We start from the raw sequence: 18,333 nt of genomic DNA on the forward strand, positions 1-18,333 counted from the left end.
TTAAATTTTAACGGTAATTTATAGTTCAAACAATACACTACTTTTTATTGCAACCCTGCAATTTGTTGTTGTTAATATTGCAAAAAACAGCTGACCAAAAAAATTTATCAGATAACAAAAACAACTGCCTGTGTTATTTATTTTTGTTGAAAAAAAGATAAATTTTAACAAAATTATTTTCGAACAACACTTATTGGCTGAAAAATGGATGAAGTTGATAAAATTATAATACATTCCCTTAAACAAATCGGCTGCAAAGTAGAAGTGGACGATGATAGTGAAGTATTCGGTCTACAGCATTTCACGCCGGATCTCCTGGTAAAAGCAGTCTCAAAATGTTTGCAAGAAATCAAAACAGATGCAGTGCTACCAAAAACACTACCCGAAAATATGGCACAACGTTTTACGGTGGCCACGAGTTTGGCCGAAATGTGCAGCAGCTGTGGCTATCGTGGTGATATTGGCTATCAGACATTTCTCTACCCCAACGTAGTGGATATACGACGTTTGTTTATGTTTCTAATCGAACAGTTGCCTAAAGAACAGATAGGTGGCCTAGATGAGGGCCAGCAGGAAAATAAAGATGATTTTGATTTACTTATGAGGGAGGTGAGAAAGAAAATAAGGCAACAACTTAAAGCACCTTGGGTTCCGCAGTATTGTCGTGGTATAGCCAATAGAAAGTTACTGGGCTGCAGTGGTCTTAGTGTAGAATTTCTTCCGCAGTTAAATTTAAACATTCCCGAAATGGCGAGTGCAACTCAAACAAAAGATGAACATAGTATAGTTACTTATCAAATACCCAATATATTCCAACAAACTTCCATGGGAGACTACGATTTAGTGAGTTCAGTTTTACATAAAAATGCTATAGATGTCTATGCGCCAGCCTTGCAGTCACTGGAGGATGTACGTTTGTCGCTAACGCGACCTGTGCCAGCCATCATTCCCTCTCCCGTAAAAACTGCAGTAAAATCCAACGAAAACGCAGAGGATGAAACAAAAGAAATGGAAATCTCTATAAAAAGTCCTCTAGAAAAACTAAACGAAGAAGTTGAATCCCTTAAACTACAAAACGATCAAATAGTTAGGGAACGTCAGACGGCCAACGTGAAGCTGCAACAATTGCGTCAACAACGTTCAGAAATCGAAAAAGAAATGGAGGATATGAAAAAGAAAACTAAAATACATGAGCGCACCTCAGTTATCTTGGAAAATCCAACGGAAAACCTAGATAAACTGGAAAATTTAATAGAGAAAACTAGGGAACGACGTCTAGCGATGGAAATCAATGGCAGTTGCATAGAAATCCTGCTCTCCAACAAATAGACGACTTACAAAAAATAAGGCAAACGAAAAATCTTCAAAGTATACACGAGCTAAGAAACACTATACAACAACTGGAAACAGCTCTTGTGGAGAAAACTCATGCCCATGCTGTATTAGCGGAAGAATTGAAGAAAGCCTCCAGTGGTGTTGCCTCTCGTAGGGAATATACCAGACGTATTTATGAATTTATAGGTAATATACGCAAACAACGCAATGACATCTACAAGATTCTAGACGATACTAAAGATCTACAAAAACAATTAAATTCCGTCTCCGCCCAACTGCAACGACAATTCAACTATACCGATGATTTACTATTCCAAAGTGCCAAACATGATTTACACGCTAAACAAGCCTACAAACTACTAGCCTCTCTACATGCATCTTGCAATGAGATCTGTGATTTAGTATCACGCACCGGACAAATGACCAAAGAGTCTCGCGATCTAGAAGTACAAATCGATCGTGAACGTATGCGCAATGTGGCGGCTAGTTTGGAAAAGATTACTTTAGATATACAAAAATTTGAAATGATTATAAAAACTATGAAATCGGATATAACTCAAGTGGAGAATGAAATATACTCAGGTTAGAAAAAAAAAACGAAAATTGAAACAATGGAATTATAAAAATAAGGAGAAAAAAAAAACAACCTTTAAATAAGGGGCCACATATTTTAATACATAAAAGTATGCAAAAAATAACATTAACTTATTCAAATCAAAAGAAATATGCTCTTAAGTTTACTCTACCTATCTTTAATAATTAAAAAAAATAATAAAAATTAAATCAATACAAATAATTTATTTAGATTTGGGAACCTTTATTAGGGATTGGTTTAAAATTCGTTGGTTTATATTCTACATTTTCACAAATTTTTCATTTTTATAGAACTTTTTTCTTTCCTAACTGACTACATCACGAACTAGATTACTTACTGACTAAGTTTTCTATCTTAATCCAGATCTTTTAAATAGTGAAAACAAATCTTTGTGCCTAAACTTATGGTAAGCCATTTTCGAAGTGCTTTTATCATAAAACACATACATTTCAACGATTTTGTTAATTTTATTCAAAATTATATTTTTTTATTGCTACAGAAAAAAGTTTGGTCAAATTATAATTTTTTTTGAAATTCATCATAATTAGCCACAAAATTAATAACTAAATATAAACTAATTTATACGTATGTTTGTATATAACTTCAATTAGAAAAAACAAATTTTTGTTAAAAAAAAAAAAGAAATTAAAGAAAGACAATGAAATATATAAACTTAATTGAAAAAATTTTACATACCATGTAATTGATATGTAATTGCAATTATTTTGAATTTAATACTAAAAACAAATAGAAACAGTAATAAAATGAAAACTAAAAATTTTAAAATCAATCATGTACCAAAAATTTCTTTAAACTATCTAAACAATCACTCGATGTCCATTGTTTAATAATTGTATCGAATTCCTCATCCAAAGAGCTAACAATTACATCCAAATGGCTATTTATAGCAGTCTTCTTCATAGCACGATAAGTCTGAAAATAAAATTTGTAAATATGAAATGAGTAATATGATTACAACAAACACTTACCTCCGAAGATAATGAGGCAATTCTTCTGGCTGTTGCAAAAGCATCATCATTTACTTTATTGGCAGCGGTTAATTTATTAACTAGCCCAGCTAAGGCTGCTTCAGTAGATTGTATTCTCTCACACAACCAAAATAGTTTTGTTTTCTAAACAGAAAAAAATGTTTTTTTTTTTTTGTCATCATATTGCATTTCACTGAAATAGTTATTTTAAAGACTTACAAATGATCCTCGTATTTTATTCATATTATGCCAAATGCAATAACCCTCTGGTGCTTGTCCCATTTTAGCGTATGGCGTTTCGAATGTGGTTTTATCACCGGCTATAACAACATCGAATAAAGCCAGTTGGATAACACCCAAATTCATTAGATTACCACTAACACCAGCTATGAGAGGTTTCGGATACGTAGCTAATGTTTTTAAATAATTTCTGAAAATAAAATTTGAAAATTCATTATTTGATGAAAATTAAATTCAATTATTCGTTAAACATTTATTTATGTATTTTAATAAAATTCGATTATTCGAATAAAACTCTATTCGAATAAAGTTCGATTATTCGAATAAAATTTTATTACATATTCGAATAAAATTGGATTATTCACATAAAATTGATCATTCTAAAATCAATACATTATATAGCTTTTTTCAATATGCAACTTACTTAACAGATGTGGCCAAATTAACAGCATAATTTTTGCGTTTTTCAGCCGCAATCGTTGTTAAATCGGTTAGATCAATGCCCTGACAAAAGTGAGCATCATTTGTACCCATAACAACGACATGACAATCCTGATCCGAAGCCAATTTATCAAGAATATCTACCAATTTATTTAACATCTGAAATAAGAAACAAACAAAAATATTGCAATTAATCAGAAAATATAATTTAAAATTTTTAAACATAATAATTATTAATAATTCTCTCACCTGTATGGTAAAGGTGTTGCTTAATTTAGCCTTATTGGTACTGAAAAGAATTTGAGCAACCTTTGAGGATTTTTTAACCACAACATCAGATAGTGTATTAGACGACGATGATGATGAAGATGGTGATGCATCTTTCTTGTCCTTTGCCATAGTGGGAGATTTTGTATTTGCCGTTTTAACCGCCTCCTTGCCCTTATCTTCATTCGTAGTTGTAGCTGGACTACGAGCATTACGTCTGCTAGCGACCGGCGCTGCTTTTTTCATATCATTCGTTAGTGTAGCAGCAGGACTTTTTGTACGTTTTTGGGTTGATTTTTTATTTTCAGGTTTAGCAAATTCAAATGATGATTTGACGCTACTTGCTGGCGGTGTCGGCGTTGAACGAGTTGTTTTGGAGCTGCCAGAGCTTTTGTTGTGACTTGAGGTAGCGGGAGGTGTTTTAGACAAATCATTTTCACTCGAAGAGTTAAGCAATGATTTCGAATCATTGGATTTCGTTGAGGAATTACTGGCAGGGGGACCATCTAAGCTTAAACGATTTAGTGAAGTTGTACTGGAATATGAACTATTTGAACGCCGACGTATGATTAGAGAATCATCGAAATCCTGTTTCTTTTTCTTGTAGACATAATCCCAAGAGGAAGAAGCACGTGGTTTAGTGGCTCGTTTGCCTTTAGTAGTTGTCGGTTGATTGGCCGATGTTGGTGTTGGAGCGCGACGGGCGGGTGGTGTTGTGTCCTTGCGAGGCAACTACAGAATAAAAAAATAATGTGAATTTATTAATAATGTATAGAATGCAGGTAATTTTTTCGATCTTACCTTTTCACATATTGTGGCCGCACGGCTTCTCATCAACGGTCTAGTCGATTTTGCTTCTCCTGGTCCCAGACTGGCCTCTAATTTCTCCAATGAGTTAAGCATATTAACAGCACCTTCATCGCCCATCAAACGATCAAGTTCATTGTTTTTTCTCTTCTTAACACCTGTACTGCCACTGGGACTAATATTAGCAACAGGAGTTTGGGAACGTCGTTTAGCGGGAGATGTGGGCGATACTTCAGATTTTGTTTCCAAGCTCGGTGATGCTTTAGTTTCAGTTTCCTCAGTTTTTGTATTCGTTTTGATAATCAGTTCTTTTTCCACAGTAGTAGTTTTTGTATCTCCTGTATTTTCAGTTGCCGTTGCCTTTTCAGTGTTCACAATTGTGGCGGTTTTTTTAACTTTGGGTGTTGTTGGTCTTTGTGTTTTCTTTGCTGTTGTAGTTGTGGATGCCGTCGTGGTCGCGGTTGTTGTGGGCAATGTTTCTTTTTTCAATGGAGTAATGGTAGTAGACCCCTTGGTAATGGGTACCTTTATGGTGGGTTCTGTTTTTGTTTTTGTATTATTATTGGATTTGACAAGTTTAGCATATGAGAATGTGGTTTCCGGCGCATCAGGATCCCAAATAATTTTACGTTTTATTATACGAGTTCTTCTAAAGCCTGTTGGGTTAGAAAAATATAAGGTTTTTGATAAATAAGAATACTTTTGTAAAAAATCAGTAAATAATACCTGTTTGTGTGCCAACAATCTGCGTGTCTTCTTCGGTTTTTGTATTGATGATACCTTCTACTGGTGATGACTTTGTGGGTTTTATGTTTTCTGTAGTGGTGGCGTTGTTGTTAGTGCCAGAGCTAACGTTGGGAGTTGTTAATGTAGTACTCGCAGCAGCAGCAGTTGCTGTAGAGCTTGGAGTTGTACTAGACACAGTAGCAGTTGTTGAAGGTATAACAACAACACTCGTTATTAAAGGCGTATTTGCTTTATTATCAGCTATTGTTTTGCTGGTATTAGACGCAGCCGATACCTTTGTTTTCAGGGTGGGGAGTTTAGTTTTTGTATCCTTTTTTGTTGTCTCAACAGACAATTCATCATCATTTTCACTCCATTCGGCCTCTAAAGCAGATACTAATTCCAAAGCTGGATCTATTTGTTTTATGGGTTTAATATCTTGTTTACGTCGTCGCTGAACAGTTTTCAAACACTCAATTTGTTCTAATGCCAAGGCCCGTTCCTCTTGAACTGTTAGAGCAGTTGAACCAAATGTTTTTTTGTTTATATTTTGTGTTGTGGAAGTGCTGGTGGTGTCACCTATATCTGTTTTTGTAGCATCTTCATTAGCATTTGAATCATCATCTATGACTTCCATAATTTGATACTCTCCCTCGCCCTCTATGGTTACACCTTTCTCTAGTATTGAGTCCGCCTCCTCCTCGACTGTACCACTGTTGTTATGTGTATCATCACCATTACCATCAAGACCCTTTAGAACAGCTATGAGATCTTCATGCTCTAAAGCGGTTTCACCTGAAGTCATAGCTTCTAGCTTATCTTCCAAATTATTTTCCCCACATCTGACCACATTATTGGCATTTTTACCATTAGACAAATCACTAGCATCTGTAGCAGACGTTAGAGTTGCAGCCATTTGCAGCTTGTTCGTTTGGTTTTCGCCCTGTGCAGCACTTGTTGAGGATGATAATAATACCTCGTCCAGGTCCATTTGTGCTTCATCCACATGATGCATTTTAGCAATCTCTCGCTCTAGTGAAGATAATTCATCTAGTTTTTCCATTGATTTGCTTTTGTGTGGATTCACTATTAATTCATTGCAAATAATACGTGGCGCATCATCTTGTATGTCATTAATTGCACTGGATGCGCTTTTGGTCAAACCAATGGGGGTACTCGTGTATTCATTGCTTATTACCACTAAGGCGTTACTTGTATTAAATTCCTCAGCATTCTTTTCGGACATTTTGTTGCTCTGTTGTTGAGGTTATGTTTATTTTGGAATCTTCTTAATTGTTTGTCTATTATTTGTTTTATTTCAGTAACAATTATTTCTTTTTATAAATTTCCTTCACTACATAGAATATTTTTGTAAGTTTCTTTATTTTTAGCAGGTAGTAGGCGCCATTTTTTTCATGTACATACATACAAATTTATATTGTTTGTGTTATGCACGTCACAAGTGCAGCCGCAATATTTTTTCTTTTCACTTTCTTATCAGTTGTAACAATTTTTTCTTTCTTGTTTATTTTAACTTCATCTTTTTTATTATCATCCGTATTCACTTGTCGTTATTTAGTTATTTTTATAAGTTTTATAATTGTTTATTATATATTATAAAAATAATTATTTTCCATCAAAATACTATACTTCAACAGCTTCTCTAAAAAATAACCTGATCAATTGGAATTTAAGACCTGCGTCGACAAATATTAACGACGACTGACACTTAAAATTTCGGCGACGGCTTAAAATCGCCGAAACAGATTTCGAAAGGCAAATGTAGCGATAACGGTGTCTGGATTTATTTCGGTAACGTTATCGTAGCGGTTACTGTATTATTTCTTATTCGGTAATTAATTTGTTTCTCATTGCTTCAACCGTCAGGAAATTACATAGGAAGAAAATAATTTTAAAATTATTATCAAACTAACCATCTAACGGAAATTCTTCATATCAAGAACTTACCCCCGTATTCATAAAGATATTAAATGTTTATTTTAGGTGTATTACCCACATTTCCATACAAAAATCCCATAATAGACCATCAACAACTTTATTATGCATTTAGGAATATAGAATTAATATTTAAATTGTACTAAAAACTGTACAAATTAATTACATCCGGTGTTAAAATGCAACCCTGTTGAAAATTGTCTCCATAATATAATGCGTTTTAATGCAACCCTAACCGAAAATGTAAGTGGTGGTTTACATGGAGACTTTTTCTCAAGGCAAGTGTGTTGAGTTTTTGGCAGAGGGGTAGGGTTCTATAAATAGACTTTCGAATAATCGAACAATCGACTTTTTGTCGAAGTCGACTATTTTGTTCCAAAAAGGTCGATAACTCGACTATGGTCTGTGAAAAAAGTCGAAAAGTCGACTTTGTTAATAAAAGTCGAAAAAAGTCGATAAGTCGAAAAAAGTCGATAAGGTGAAAAAAGTCGAATAAAGTCGAAAAAAGTCGAAAAGTCGTAAAAAGTCGGAAAAAGTCGAAAAAAGTCGGAAAAAGTCGGAAAAAGTCGAAAACTCGAAAATTGTAGAAACAAGTCGAAAATCTTAAAAAAGTGGAAAAAAGTCAAAAACTCTAAAATAGTCGGAAAAACTCGAAAAAAGTAAAAAAATAGTCGAAAAAAAGTCGAAAGAAGTCGAAAATAGTCAAAAAGTCGAGAAGTCGGAAAAAGTCGAAAAAAGACGGAAAAAGTCGAAAAAAGACGGAAAAAGTCGAAAAAAGTCGAAAAATCGAAAAAATTCGAAAAGTCGATTTATAAAATACTTACAGTCGAAAAGTCTAAAATTCGACTTTTATTTGAGGGGCTTTTCGACATGCTTTTGCGCACGTTTGTAATTTTGCTAGTTGCTTTATTTCTATTCTGCCCTCACAGCGTAAAGATCGTGTCACACGATTCGTGTGCGACAACTCTCACACAATAATAAGTGTTGCCATTTGCAATAATTTATTTTTTTTTTAATTAATTCAAAAATAATTTATCTTTAAAATGCTAGAGTATTAAAATGTTATTATTTCTTTAATAAAAAATAAATAACTATAAAAATAGCTAAAATTTACAGCTAATGGTAGCAAAAATATGTATTTTAAACTATTTTAGTATTTTTTAAAAATTAATAAAATATCTACTTAAGAAATAACACAGTATTTAATTAAACAAATATTTAAAAATTAAAGATATACATATTTATTCATTTATAAAATATTTAAAACAATATGTTAAGAATTATAAAAATGGCAAACCACAATTTCAAAAAGTAGGCGTGCCTTCTCATGTAAACACCATGATCTTTTACGAGGGGCATTACATGAAAATTGAGAAAAAAACAGGAGTAAAATATCTTTCTGTAAAAAAAGGTCTTAATCAAAATTTTAACAACACTATATATTAAAAATTTGGCGGCGGCTTAAAATCGGCTGAAAGGCGGCTAGGTTTTCAGCTGTGTTTTTAAATTTTTCAACAATTTATTAAATTTGACATGATACTACATGTATATTCTTATAAATTCCATAAATTTTTTGAACCCTATTGATTTACCCTTCCCTTATTTTTTTTTTTGGTATCGCTACTTTAGTTTTAACAATTATTTCATAATTTATGTATATCATACTTTAATTTGTTTTATTTTGTCGCAATTTAAACTTGGTTTTGAATTTGTAAAAAATAAACATTTTTTGAAAGTGTTCAGTTATTAACACAAAATATGAAAGATTTTAAGCCGTTTTTCAGCGGCGGCGTCTTTGAAATTTATTCGGCGGCTAGGCTTAGTCGGCTTTAAGTCGAACCGGCGCTGGGCTCTCTGCTCGCGGGTGCTAAACACGTTTCTTCCCGTTGTCGCTAGAACTACACGATTCATATTTTTTCCTTAATTTTCGCGAGTTATTTGCACATTTTATAATTATTTAATTAAAATAATTAAATACTAATTGTGTAGTTAAACTACGGCAATAGTTCGTGAATATAGTTGTAAAGGAATTAAGCAAAATATGGATGCCCAAAAGTTGACGGAATTGTTGCGTGCAACAATTGATCCCAATCCTGAACAGAGGAAGGCGGCAGAAGACCAATTGGCACAGGTTAGTACCATGAAATTGGTTTTTTCTTTCTTTTCGTTCTTACATGTAAAATGCATGTTAAATTTCGATTGATTATATGGATTTTTATACAGAAAATAACAATATGCTATGCCGCCTTAATGGCGGATGACGTTTTCGAGCTGGGTGGGAGTGAGTGTACAATTTGTGAGGCTAAAGTGCTATATTTGCTTTTTATAATTTTCGGTGCTTACGATAATATGCATAAGCAAAAAAACATGTGCTTTTTAACATAAATTCATTTTATTAGCAAATTATTAAGAATGCATTTCCAAAGGTTATATTTTTATAACCTTTTTTAACTGTAGAAAATTTAAAATTGAGAAAAATTTAAGAAACATTCATTATTTCCAAAATATGACCATGTTTAAAGGTGCTTTTAAAGGGTTTTTGTTTCATTTCTATTCTATCGTATTTTATCATTAGTCTTTTGTTCTTTTTTGGAAAGGTATACGAATTTGCAATTAAAAAAGAGAAATAAGGAGTATAGGTAAAAGAAAATTGCAAAATCTAATTAGAAATGAAAACAAACTTTGACACATAGCTGTGTTGACAATTTAGCGCTTTTGTTGTTGGTTGTTTTACATTTGTTTTTAAGATTAGAATTGCATAAAAATTGATTTTTTTTTAATATTTATAAAATTTTTCAAGAATTAAAATTTATGTTTTTGGAATTTTTTTTCCCGATTTATCGATGGTGGTGGGAGTTACGAAAAATAATGTAATTAGAATTTCTAAACGATTCTTCCCATTTTAATAAAATTTTACATGGTCAAGTTTAAATTTTGAATTAGAGCATCAATAATTGTAATTTTTAAACGATTGTTCCGATTTTAATAAAATTGTACATGTCTAAACATGAAGTATTAGCGATCCCAAAGATACTCAAACTAAATGGATAAACAATTTAGAACTTAAAATGTGTATTTTATTTTTAAGTATTTTATTCATAAGTAGAAATTTATAACCAATTATGGCCTGTATAGGCTAGGTTAATAATAATTATTGACCAATCTCTAAATATTTCCAAATCTCAAATTAATTAATTTAGAAATACCTATTTAACATCTCATAATCTAAAACTCACTAGTGTCAATATAATAAACTCTATTAATAAGGGAAAATATTAAAATATCTCTAGTTAAAAAGTTCAATTTATACAAACATTTATTTACCAATAATTTGCATGCATACATAAATAATAAATGAAGATTTTGCTTTAAACAGGGTGTGGCCATCTAAATGATTTTCTATAATCACACAGGCCAACAACATAAACGAATACAAAGAAAATCAGAGATAAAAGTATACTTTTCTAAAGGATAAAGTTGCTCTGATTACGAATCAGGGCACATAATTTATACATCACATCAGATTTTTTTAAAAAACACCCTTTTTGGCAATTTTTAAGAACGTTGTAACAGAGCGAAGGCACGTTTGAAATAAAGATTAAAATAAAGATTTAAGCTCTGTTATATTATAAACAATTTTGACATAACAGAGGCGAAATTAAGTAAAACATTAAATTTTTGTCAATTTATGATTATTCCAAGCTTAAGGTTAAGATATGTATCTCAAGAAAGGAAGAGGTTATAAGAGCAGTTAAAGCTGAAAGAACAATCTTTCAGACAACATAATAAATTTTATAAACATTATGGCACGGGATCTCGAAAAATTTATATGTATAATGCATTAATTCAAAGGTCAAATTCGGATTTAATGCTACTCAATCCTTCAGAAAAGTTTTACATACTTTGATCTATGAGCTAAAAAATTTTTTGGCTTGCTTTTTAACTAATAGATCACTTAATCATGTTATTCTTTAAAATACCTTTTAAAAATCATCAAAGTATTCCTATTAAACCTAAAAAAATTACTCTCAATCCTAAGAATTACAAATTGAATTTATTTAAAAATATGAATTAATAAGTACATACAGAAAATATAATTAAATTGAATAGCACGTGTTTGTAAAATGAATAAAAATTATACATACAAACTGCTTAAATGGTATTTAAAGAATTTCCACACAAGGCAAATAGATACTCTGGAAAAATTCTTCGTTTTATATTTTTTCTTTACTCTCTTCATATAAAATTGTTCATTATTGTTCAAAGATGACGTATCATAAAGAAAGAATAATTAAATGTTTAGCACTCTTTATGTACATACACATTTTAGGTTCATTTACTAAGAAAGCAAGAATGGAAAAAATGTAATTAAACAATGAATCATTTAAACATTTGTTGCTCTTTTTATACATATGTACATATACAAAATGTTTAAATTAAATACTTTAACTCTATTTTTAATTATGTTATTAATTTAAATCTTCTACTTTTTTTGTAATTTAAGATTCATAAAATTATTGGATTTGTACCAACAATTTTACAAATTGTTATGCAAAATACAGTCGATCAACCTGTTCGTCAGGCTGGTGCTGTTTACATTAAAAATATGATTTCTAGCAGCTGGGCTGATCATGAAGTAGCACCCGGTGAACCTATACCCTTTTCGATACATGAACAAGATCGTGCTATGATCCGTAGCTCGATTGTGGATGCTATTGTGCATGCTCCCGAAATTATACGAGTACAATTATCTGTTTGTGTAAATCATATCATTAAAAATGATTTTCCTGGACGTTGGCCACAGGTCGTTGACAATATTAGCATTTATTTACAAAATCCCGATATGAATGGCTGGAATGGTGCTTTGGTTACTATGTACCAATTGGTTAAAACCTATGAATATAAACGTGCCGAGGAACGTGTCCCACTCAATGAAGCCATGAATCTTTTATTGCCCATGATCTATCAGTTGATGGTCAATTTAATGAGCATTGAAACGGAGCAATCGGTTTTAATGCAAAAGCAAATTTTAAAAATTTACTATGCATTGACACAGTTCAGTTTGCCGTTGGATTTGATAACAAAAGAAATGTTTTCACAATGGATGGAGATATGTCGTCAAATTGCCGATCGTCCCGTACCAGATTGTTCTCATTTAGATGATGATGAAAAGCCTGAATTTGCCTGGTGGAAAACTAAAAAATGGGCTCTGCACATAATGGTGCGCATGTTTGAACGGTAGGTGTTCTTTTTTTTTAAGTAATAAAAATTGTAATAACTCCTCTCTCTCTCTGTCTTTAGCTATGGCAGTCCCCGTAGTGTGGTTAGTGATAAATACCAAAAGTTTGCTGAATGGTATTTACCCACCTTTACCCAAGGTGTCTTAGACGTTTTACTCAAAATTTTAGATCAATATCGCAATCGCATTTATGTTTCGCCACGTGTTCTAACTGATAACTTGACTTATATCAAGAATGCGTAAGTTTAAATTAAAAAAGAAAAAAACTCTAATTACAAATATAATTTTTATTTTTTCTTGTTTAACTTAAAGTGTAAGTCATGCATTCTCTTGGAAATTGATTAAACCTCATATGGTTGCCATTATTCAAGATGTTCTATTCCCCATTATGTCTTTCTCCGATCAAGACCAAGAATTATGGGAAACTGATCCTCATGAATATATCAAATTGAAGTTTGGTAGGTATTATTTTAATATTAATCACATTAAATATGTTGGTGTTCTTTTTTAAGATATTGTTCAACATGTTATCCTTACAGATATTTTTGAAGATTACGCTACTCCTGTTCCAGCTGCTCAGTCTCTATTGCATTCATGCTGCAAAAAACGTAAGGGCATTTTACCCAAAGCTATGAATATTATTATGCAGGTAAGTTTTTTTTTTAACGAAATACAAATTGCGAAATATCGTTATATTGTAACTGGATATTATGTCTCATTCGAGGATAGATATATTGTCAAATTTCTTGTACTTATGATGTAGTATTTTTTTTGTCCTGTTATTCTTGGGGCGGGTTGGTCAGATCTGGCTCTAAATTATCTTTTTACGGGGAATCTTAGGAGGATCAGTGACTCGGTGACTTCAACGCTATCGGAATATAAGTCTGGTCTCTGTCGGAGTATTTTCCCTTACAGTTCCACTTTAGGAGACCGCTATGAGAGCGATGTCCTTTTGACCTCCGCTGCTCGTTCCGAAGATATGAGCGCTTTGCTTTTTGAGGCAACACCCTTACCAGCCTATTCCGAATTACAGGTTGAAGTTGTCGCCGCACCTTCGACAGGCATAACCTGTCGTCCTCAGTGAGCGGACCATTCCGATATCGATGAAGCTGAAAATGACGTTAATGAATCTGTCTTTGCAATCTTGGCCAGAATGACAAGATACTTTAACGTCCTGTTCTCCTTCTTTATTACTACTTCATCCATGGCTATTTGCGGACAAGCTGTGAGCGATCTTCTCAATGTGCACCTCTTGATTTCCCCTAAACTCGTCAGTGAGAAAAGCCTTCTCTGAAAGTTTACTGTGACCTCAATTTCACCAAATAAGTCACATGATATCAGACCATCTACATTTAGGACAGTCAGTTCTTGTACTTCTGCTCAGCATATGTCCATCCCATATACTGTGCAAAACACCTTTTCCTCTGCGAATACAAACTTGACGCTAAGGGGAGTTGTTAGCGACTAGTTACTTTAACCTGGTGTTGACTACTTACTTTTTGAACTAGACCGTCATTGAGGCACTGCTACCGCTCATCTTAATCTAAATAGTGCTCAAATGAAGACCGGTAAAGCCCTTACAACACAAAGTGCAAACCTAGAGTGTATAGAAAGCGTATCATATACGTATGTATGTGTATATGATAGAAGTACTGTACATACGGCTATCTTGACAAGATTATTAACCTTTAGTTGTTATCCTTACTAAGACAACATTTATTTTCAGTAATCATGGAATCTTAGTTTAAATAAATAATATATTTATTTCGCCCTTCCACTCTTTCCGAAAGATCATAACATCACCAAATGCCGATAATAAACAAAAAGATGGTGCGCTACACATGATTGGTACTTTAGCTGATGTTCTACTGAAGAAACGCATCTACCGTGATCAAGTTGAGAACATGCTTACCACTTATGTATTCCCTGAATTCCAAAATCCAGCCGGTCATATGCGTGCCCGTGCCTGTTGGGTTCTGCACTATTTCTGTGACATTCAACTGAAAAATCCACAAATTTTAGGAGAAATTATGCGTTTAACTACCAATTGTTTGTTGAACGATAAAGAATTACCCGTTAAGGTAGAAGCTGCTATTGGTTTGCAAATGTTCCTTAGTTCACAAGATGCTGCTGCTCCCTATTGTGAGGGACAAATCAAGGAAATTACAAAAGAACTCTTGACCATCATACGCGAGACTGAAAATGAGGATTTGACAAATGTTTTGCAAAAAATCGTATGCACTTTCTCGGAACAATTGTTACCAGTTGCCATGGAAATCTGTCAACATTTGGCAACCACCTTCAGTCATGTGCTGGAATCTGAGGATGGAGGTGATGAAAAGGCCATCACAGCTATGGGTCTATTGAATACCATCGAAACTTTGTTGACTGTTATGGAAGAACATCCCGAGGTAATGAGTAATTTACATCCAATTGTCATCAATGTTGTAGGTCACATCTTCCAAAACAACATCACTGATTTTTATGAAGAGACATTCTCTTTGGTCTTTGACTTGACATCGAAAACTATTTCCGCTGAAATGTGGCAAATGTTGGAACTTATCTATCAGGTATTCAAAAAAGATGGCATGGACTATTTCATTGATATGATGCCAGCTTTGCACAACTATGTGACAATTGATACACCTGCTTTCCTTTCGAATCCAAACCGTCTATTGGCCATGTATGACATGTGCAAGAGTGTAAGTTTTTTTTAGAGTTCATATTAGATGGGCCACTGTAATTAATGTTATTTGTTTTTGATCAGATGTTGACCAGCAATCCTGGTGAAGATCCTGAATGTCATGCTGCTAAACTTTTGGAAGTTATTATCTTGCAATGCAAGGGACAAATTGATTCTGTAATTCCCATGTTTGTGGAATTGGCCTTATCACGTCTAACTAGAGAAGTTCAATCTTCTGAATTGCGTACTATGTGTTTGCAGGTATTTTATTTGCTTTTGTTTTATATAATATTTTACATTACATTTGCTGTGGTATATTATTTAAAGGTTGTCATTGCTGCTTTATACTATAATCCTCAATTGTTACTTTCCATTTTGGATAAAATGCCCCAACCCAATGGTGAACCCATTTCCTCACATTTCATCAAACAATGGTTATTGGATACCGATTGTTTCTTAGGGTAATTATTTATATAAATTTGGAAATTACAAGAAAAAGTAATGAAAATTTGTCTTTTTATTAAATTGTTTACAGTATTCACGATCGTAAATTATGTGTTTTGGGTTTGTGTACTCTTATATCATTGGGTGATGCTAAGCCTGCAGTACTGAGTGAAGTTTCGGGTAAAATTATTCCATCTTTAATTTTACTCTTCGACGGCTTAAAACGCGCCTACGAATCGCGTGCTCAGGAAGAAGAGGAGGAGGAAGAAGAGGAAAATGACGATTGTGAAGGTAATTATTATTAGAAGAATAATAAGTATAGTGTAACAATTAGATTAACATATTGTTGTTTCATGAGTAGAAGCTTTGTCCAGTGATGAAGATGAAATTGATGAATTTGCTCCAGATTATTTGGAACAAATTGCTTCATTTAGTAAAACTAAAGCAGCTGAAGCCGGTATTGAAATGAAGGCTGTTATTAAGGACGATGACGAAGAGTCTGATGATGATGAAGAAGAAAGCATTGATGATTTGAATGAAACCGCCCTAGAAGGCTTTACTACACCTTTGGACGAAGAAGAAGATGAAAATGCCATTGATGAGTATGTTGCTTTCAAAGAAGTTATTACAGGTAAGATACAAAAGAAAATTCATGCTCACTCGAGCTTTTAACTTTAACACAACTTGTTTTTCTTTTTTTTTATTTGTTTTAGCTTTATCTACCCAAGATCAGGCTTGGTATTCCGTACTCACTTCCGGTTTGACACCAGAACAAACTAAAGCCTTGCAAGAAGTGGTTGTTACAGCCGATCAACGTAAGGCTGCCAAGGAATCGAAATTAATTGAAAAACGTGGTGGTTTCTCATTTACCCAACAAACTGTACCCTCTTCCTTTAAATTTGGGTCATAATAATGACACCACGGCTAAAGATTTCTTCAGATTTTTTATCCCTCTAATATTACATTTGCTAAAACGATGAAACAAACCACAACAACAACAACAATAAACATTTAAAACGAAGAATCATTTTCACAATCTTGTTTTTATACTTTTTTTAAATGAAATTTACAACTCTATAATCTGTCCAATTTTCTACGAAAACCAAAAAGATTGTGAAGAAAACTATAAACACACATACTTCAGAAGAAAACATTTTAATTTATAACATATTTTTATTGTAATTTTCTTTCTAATGTATATTTATTATGAAAACAAAGAACCAATAAAAACTGTAGTAATTGCACGCTTTTGGTTATGTAAAAAAAAACTATTCCAAAAAAATAACGATTATTATAGTAAAAGAAATTATTGAATTTTTTCTTAAACTTGATTTAAGTCTTTAAAATGTAAAAAAGCAAGTCCTTGGTTTTTTTATGACGTATACTATATATATATATATATATATACTGTGTTTTAATTTTTCAAAACAAACGAAAAAATACAATTGTTGCAATTATTACGTTTAATGTAAAAGTGAATTACACATATTTATGCTAGAGATCTCATTGAATGAGAATGAATGAAGTTAAATGTATTGTAAATTAACCGTGTCGCCAAGGCATTAATTAATTAATTAATTTCCTAAAAAACGCTCATTTTTTTTATTTAATATTTTTTTTTTATATATTTTTGCGAATTGTAAAATCCATCGACACATAATGTTGACTTATAATACAATAAATAAATATTTTTTAAGCAGGTTAACGACTTTCTCATAAAAAAGTATACATATGCGTTTCAATTAACCTTTTTATTCATTATAAAGTGTACATTTATTTTTCTATTTTATAGTAGTTGCAGGAATATATATTACAAAAAAAAAAAAAGATTTAAACATTTTTTCTATGTCTATATACGATGAAAAACGATACACATACTATATTACAAAAGAAATGCACGTAAAAAATAAAAACAAAACAAAAAAGTATATTGAGATTGATGTGTTGCAGTTACTTTTGTTGCTTCTTTAGGAAACAGATAGATATAGACTTTGGACTAGACTAGAGAATAAGAACATTATATTTGAATATAGACTAGACTATAGACAAAGCGAGACTAGGTTATAGACTAAGACTATAAACTGGACAATAGATTAGACTTTAGACAGGACTTTAGAATAAAGTCTATTATATAGACTATACTATACTTTAAACTAGACTATAGAATATATTATATACTGTACTATAGACTATACTATTGTTAAACTATAGACTGAACTATAGAATAGAAAAATACTAGTCTTTAAGCTGCTATAGACTATGATATAGAATGGAATAAAGAGTAGGCTATAGTCTAGAATTAAAACTAGACTATAGACTAATATATAAACTAGACTACAATATATTATATACTGGACTATAGACTAAACTATAGACCGGACTTTAGACTAGGCTATGCTATTGACTGGGTTATATAATAGAATGAAGACTAGGCTATTGACTTACTATAGACTAAGCTATAAACTGGACTATGTATTAGACAATAGACTATAATATAGAATAGAATAAAAACTAAAAACTATTGACTAGACTTTAAACTATTATATAATAAAAATATATATAAGAATAAAAACTTGTCTCTACTATAGACTGGCCTTTAAATTAGACTAGA

At 32.3% G+C, this 18,333-nt stretch overlaps 3 protein-coding genes across 3 annotated transcripts; 2 read left to right on the top strand and 1 right to left on the bottom strand.

The window, feature by feature from the left end:
• Nucleotides 1-86: 86 nt before the first annotated feature.
• LOC119607963 (coiled-coil domain-containing protein 22 homolog) lies at nt 87-2,128 on the top strand. The gene is given in 2 exon segments (XM_037962137.1): nt 87-1,282; nt 1,285-2,128. Coding segments are annotated over 2 exon segments (1,716 nt in total). The 5' UTR covers nt 87-204; the 3' UTR covers nt 1,923-2,128.
• Nucleotides 2,129-2,598: 470 nt separating this feature from the next.
• Nucleotides 2,599-7,103, bottom strand: LOC119607962 (mucin-5AC). Its single transcript, XM_037962136.1, has 7 exons — nt 5,401-7,103; nt 4,669-5,330; nt 3,850-4,599; nt 3,584-3,759; nt 3,139-3,349; nt 2,920-3,063; nt 2,599-2,863 (listed from the first exon to the last, which is right to left on the bottom strand). Exons 1-7 carry the CDS (start codon nt 6,644-6,646, stop codon nt 2,717-2,719), a joined length of 3,336 nt encoding a protein of 1,111 aa, XP_037818064.1. The 5' UTR covers nt 6,647-7,103; the 3' UTR covers nt 2,599-2,716.
• A 2,078-nt stretch (nt 7,104-9,181) lies between these two features.
• LOC119607966 (importin-7) lies at nt 9,182-17,445 on the top strand. Its single transcript, XM_037962142.1, has 11 exons — nt 9,182-9,487; nt 11,861-12,594; nt 12,658-12,834; nt 12,908-13,053; nt 13,135-13,244; nt 14,386-15,297; nt 15,363-15,539; nt 15,606-15,739; nt 15,814-16,013; nt 16,084-16,353; nt 16,436-17,445. Exons 1-11 carry the CDS (start codon nt 9,398-9,400, stop codon nt 16,630-16,632), a joined length of 3,147 nt encoding a protein of 1,048 aa, XP_037818070.1. The 5' UTR covers nt 9,182-9,397; the 3' UTR covers nt 16,633-17,445.
• Nucleotides 17,446-18,333: the final 888 nt, after the last annotated feature.

This window comes from Lucilia sericata, unplaced genomic scaffold (assembly GCF_015586225.1).
Source record: "Lucilia sericata isolate MDLA Ls3-8-SP2 unplaced genomic scaffold, ASM1558622v1 Contig000770F_arrow, whole genome shotgun sequence".
Classification (NCBI taxonomy): domain Eukaryota; kingdom Metazoa; phylum Arthropoda; class Insecta; order Diptera; family Calliphoridae; genus Lucilia; species Lucilia sericata.

Excerpts from the sequence above, each read along its gene's own strand:
- LOC119607962 (XM_037962136.1), bottom strand. The coding sequence starts at position 6,646 with ATGTCCGAAAAGAATGCTGAGGAATTTAATACAAGTAACGCCTTAGTG. Across the intron at positions 4,600-4,668 it reads CGGCCACAATATGTGAAAAG|TTGCCTCGCAAGGACACAAC; the intron begins GTAAGATCGAAA and ends TTTATTCTGTAG. Across the intron at positions 3,064-3,138 it reads ATAAAATACGAGGATCATTT|AAAACAAAACTATTTTGGTT; the intron begins GTAAGTCTTTAA and ends TTTTCTGTTTAG.
- LOC119607966 (XM_037962142.1), top strand. The coding sequence starts at position 9,398 with ATGGATGCCCAAAAGTTGACGGAATTGTTGCGTGCAACAATTGATCCC. Across the intron at positions 9,488-11,860 it reads CAGAAGACCAATTGGCACAG|ATTCATAAAATTATTGGATT; the intron begins GTTAGTACCATG and ends TTGTAATTTAAG. Across the intron at positions 13,245-14,385 it reads CTATGAATATTATTATGCAG|ATCATAACATCACCAAATGC; the intron begins GTAAGTTTTTTT and ends TCTTTCCGAAAG.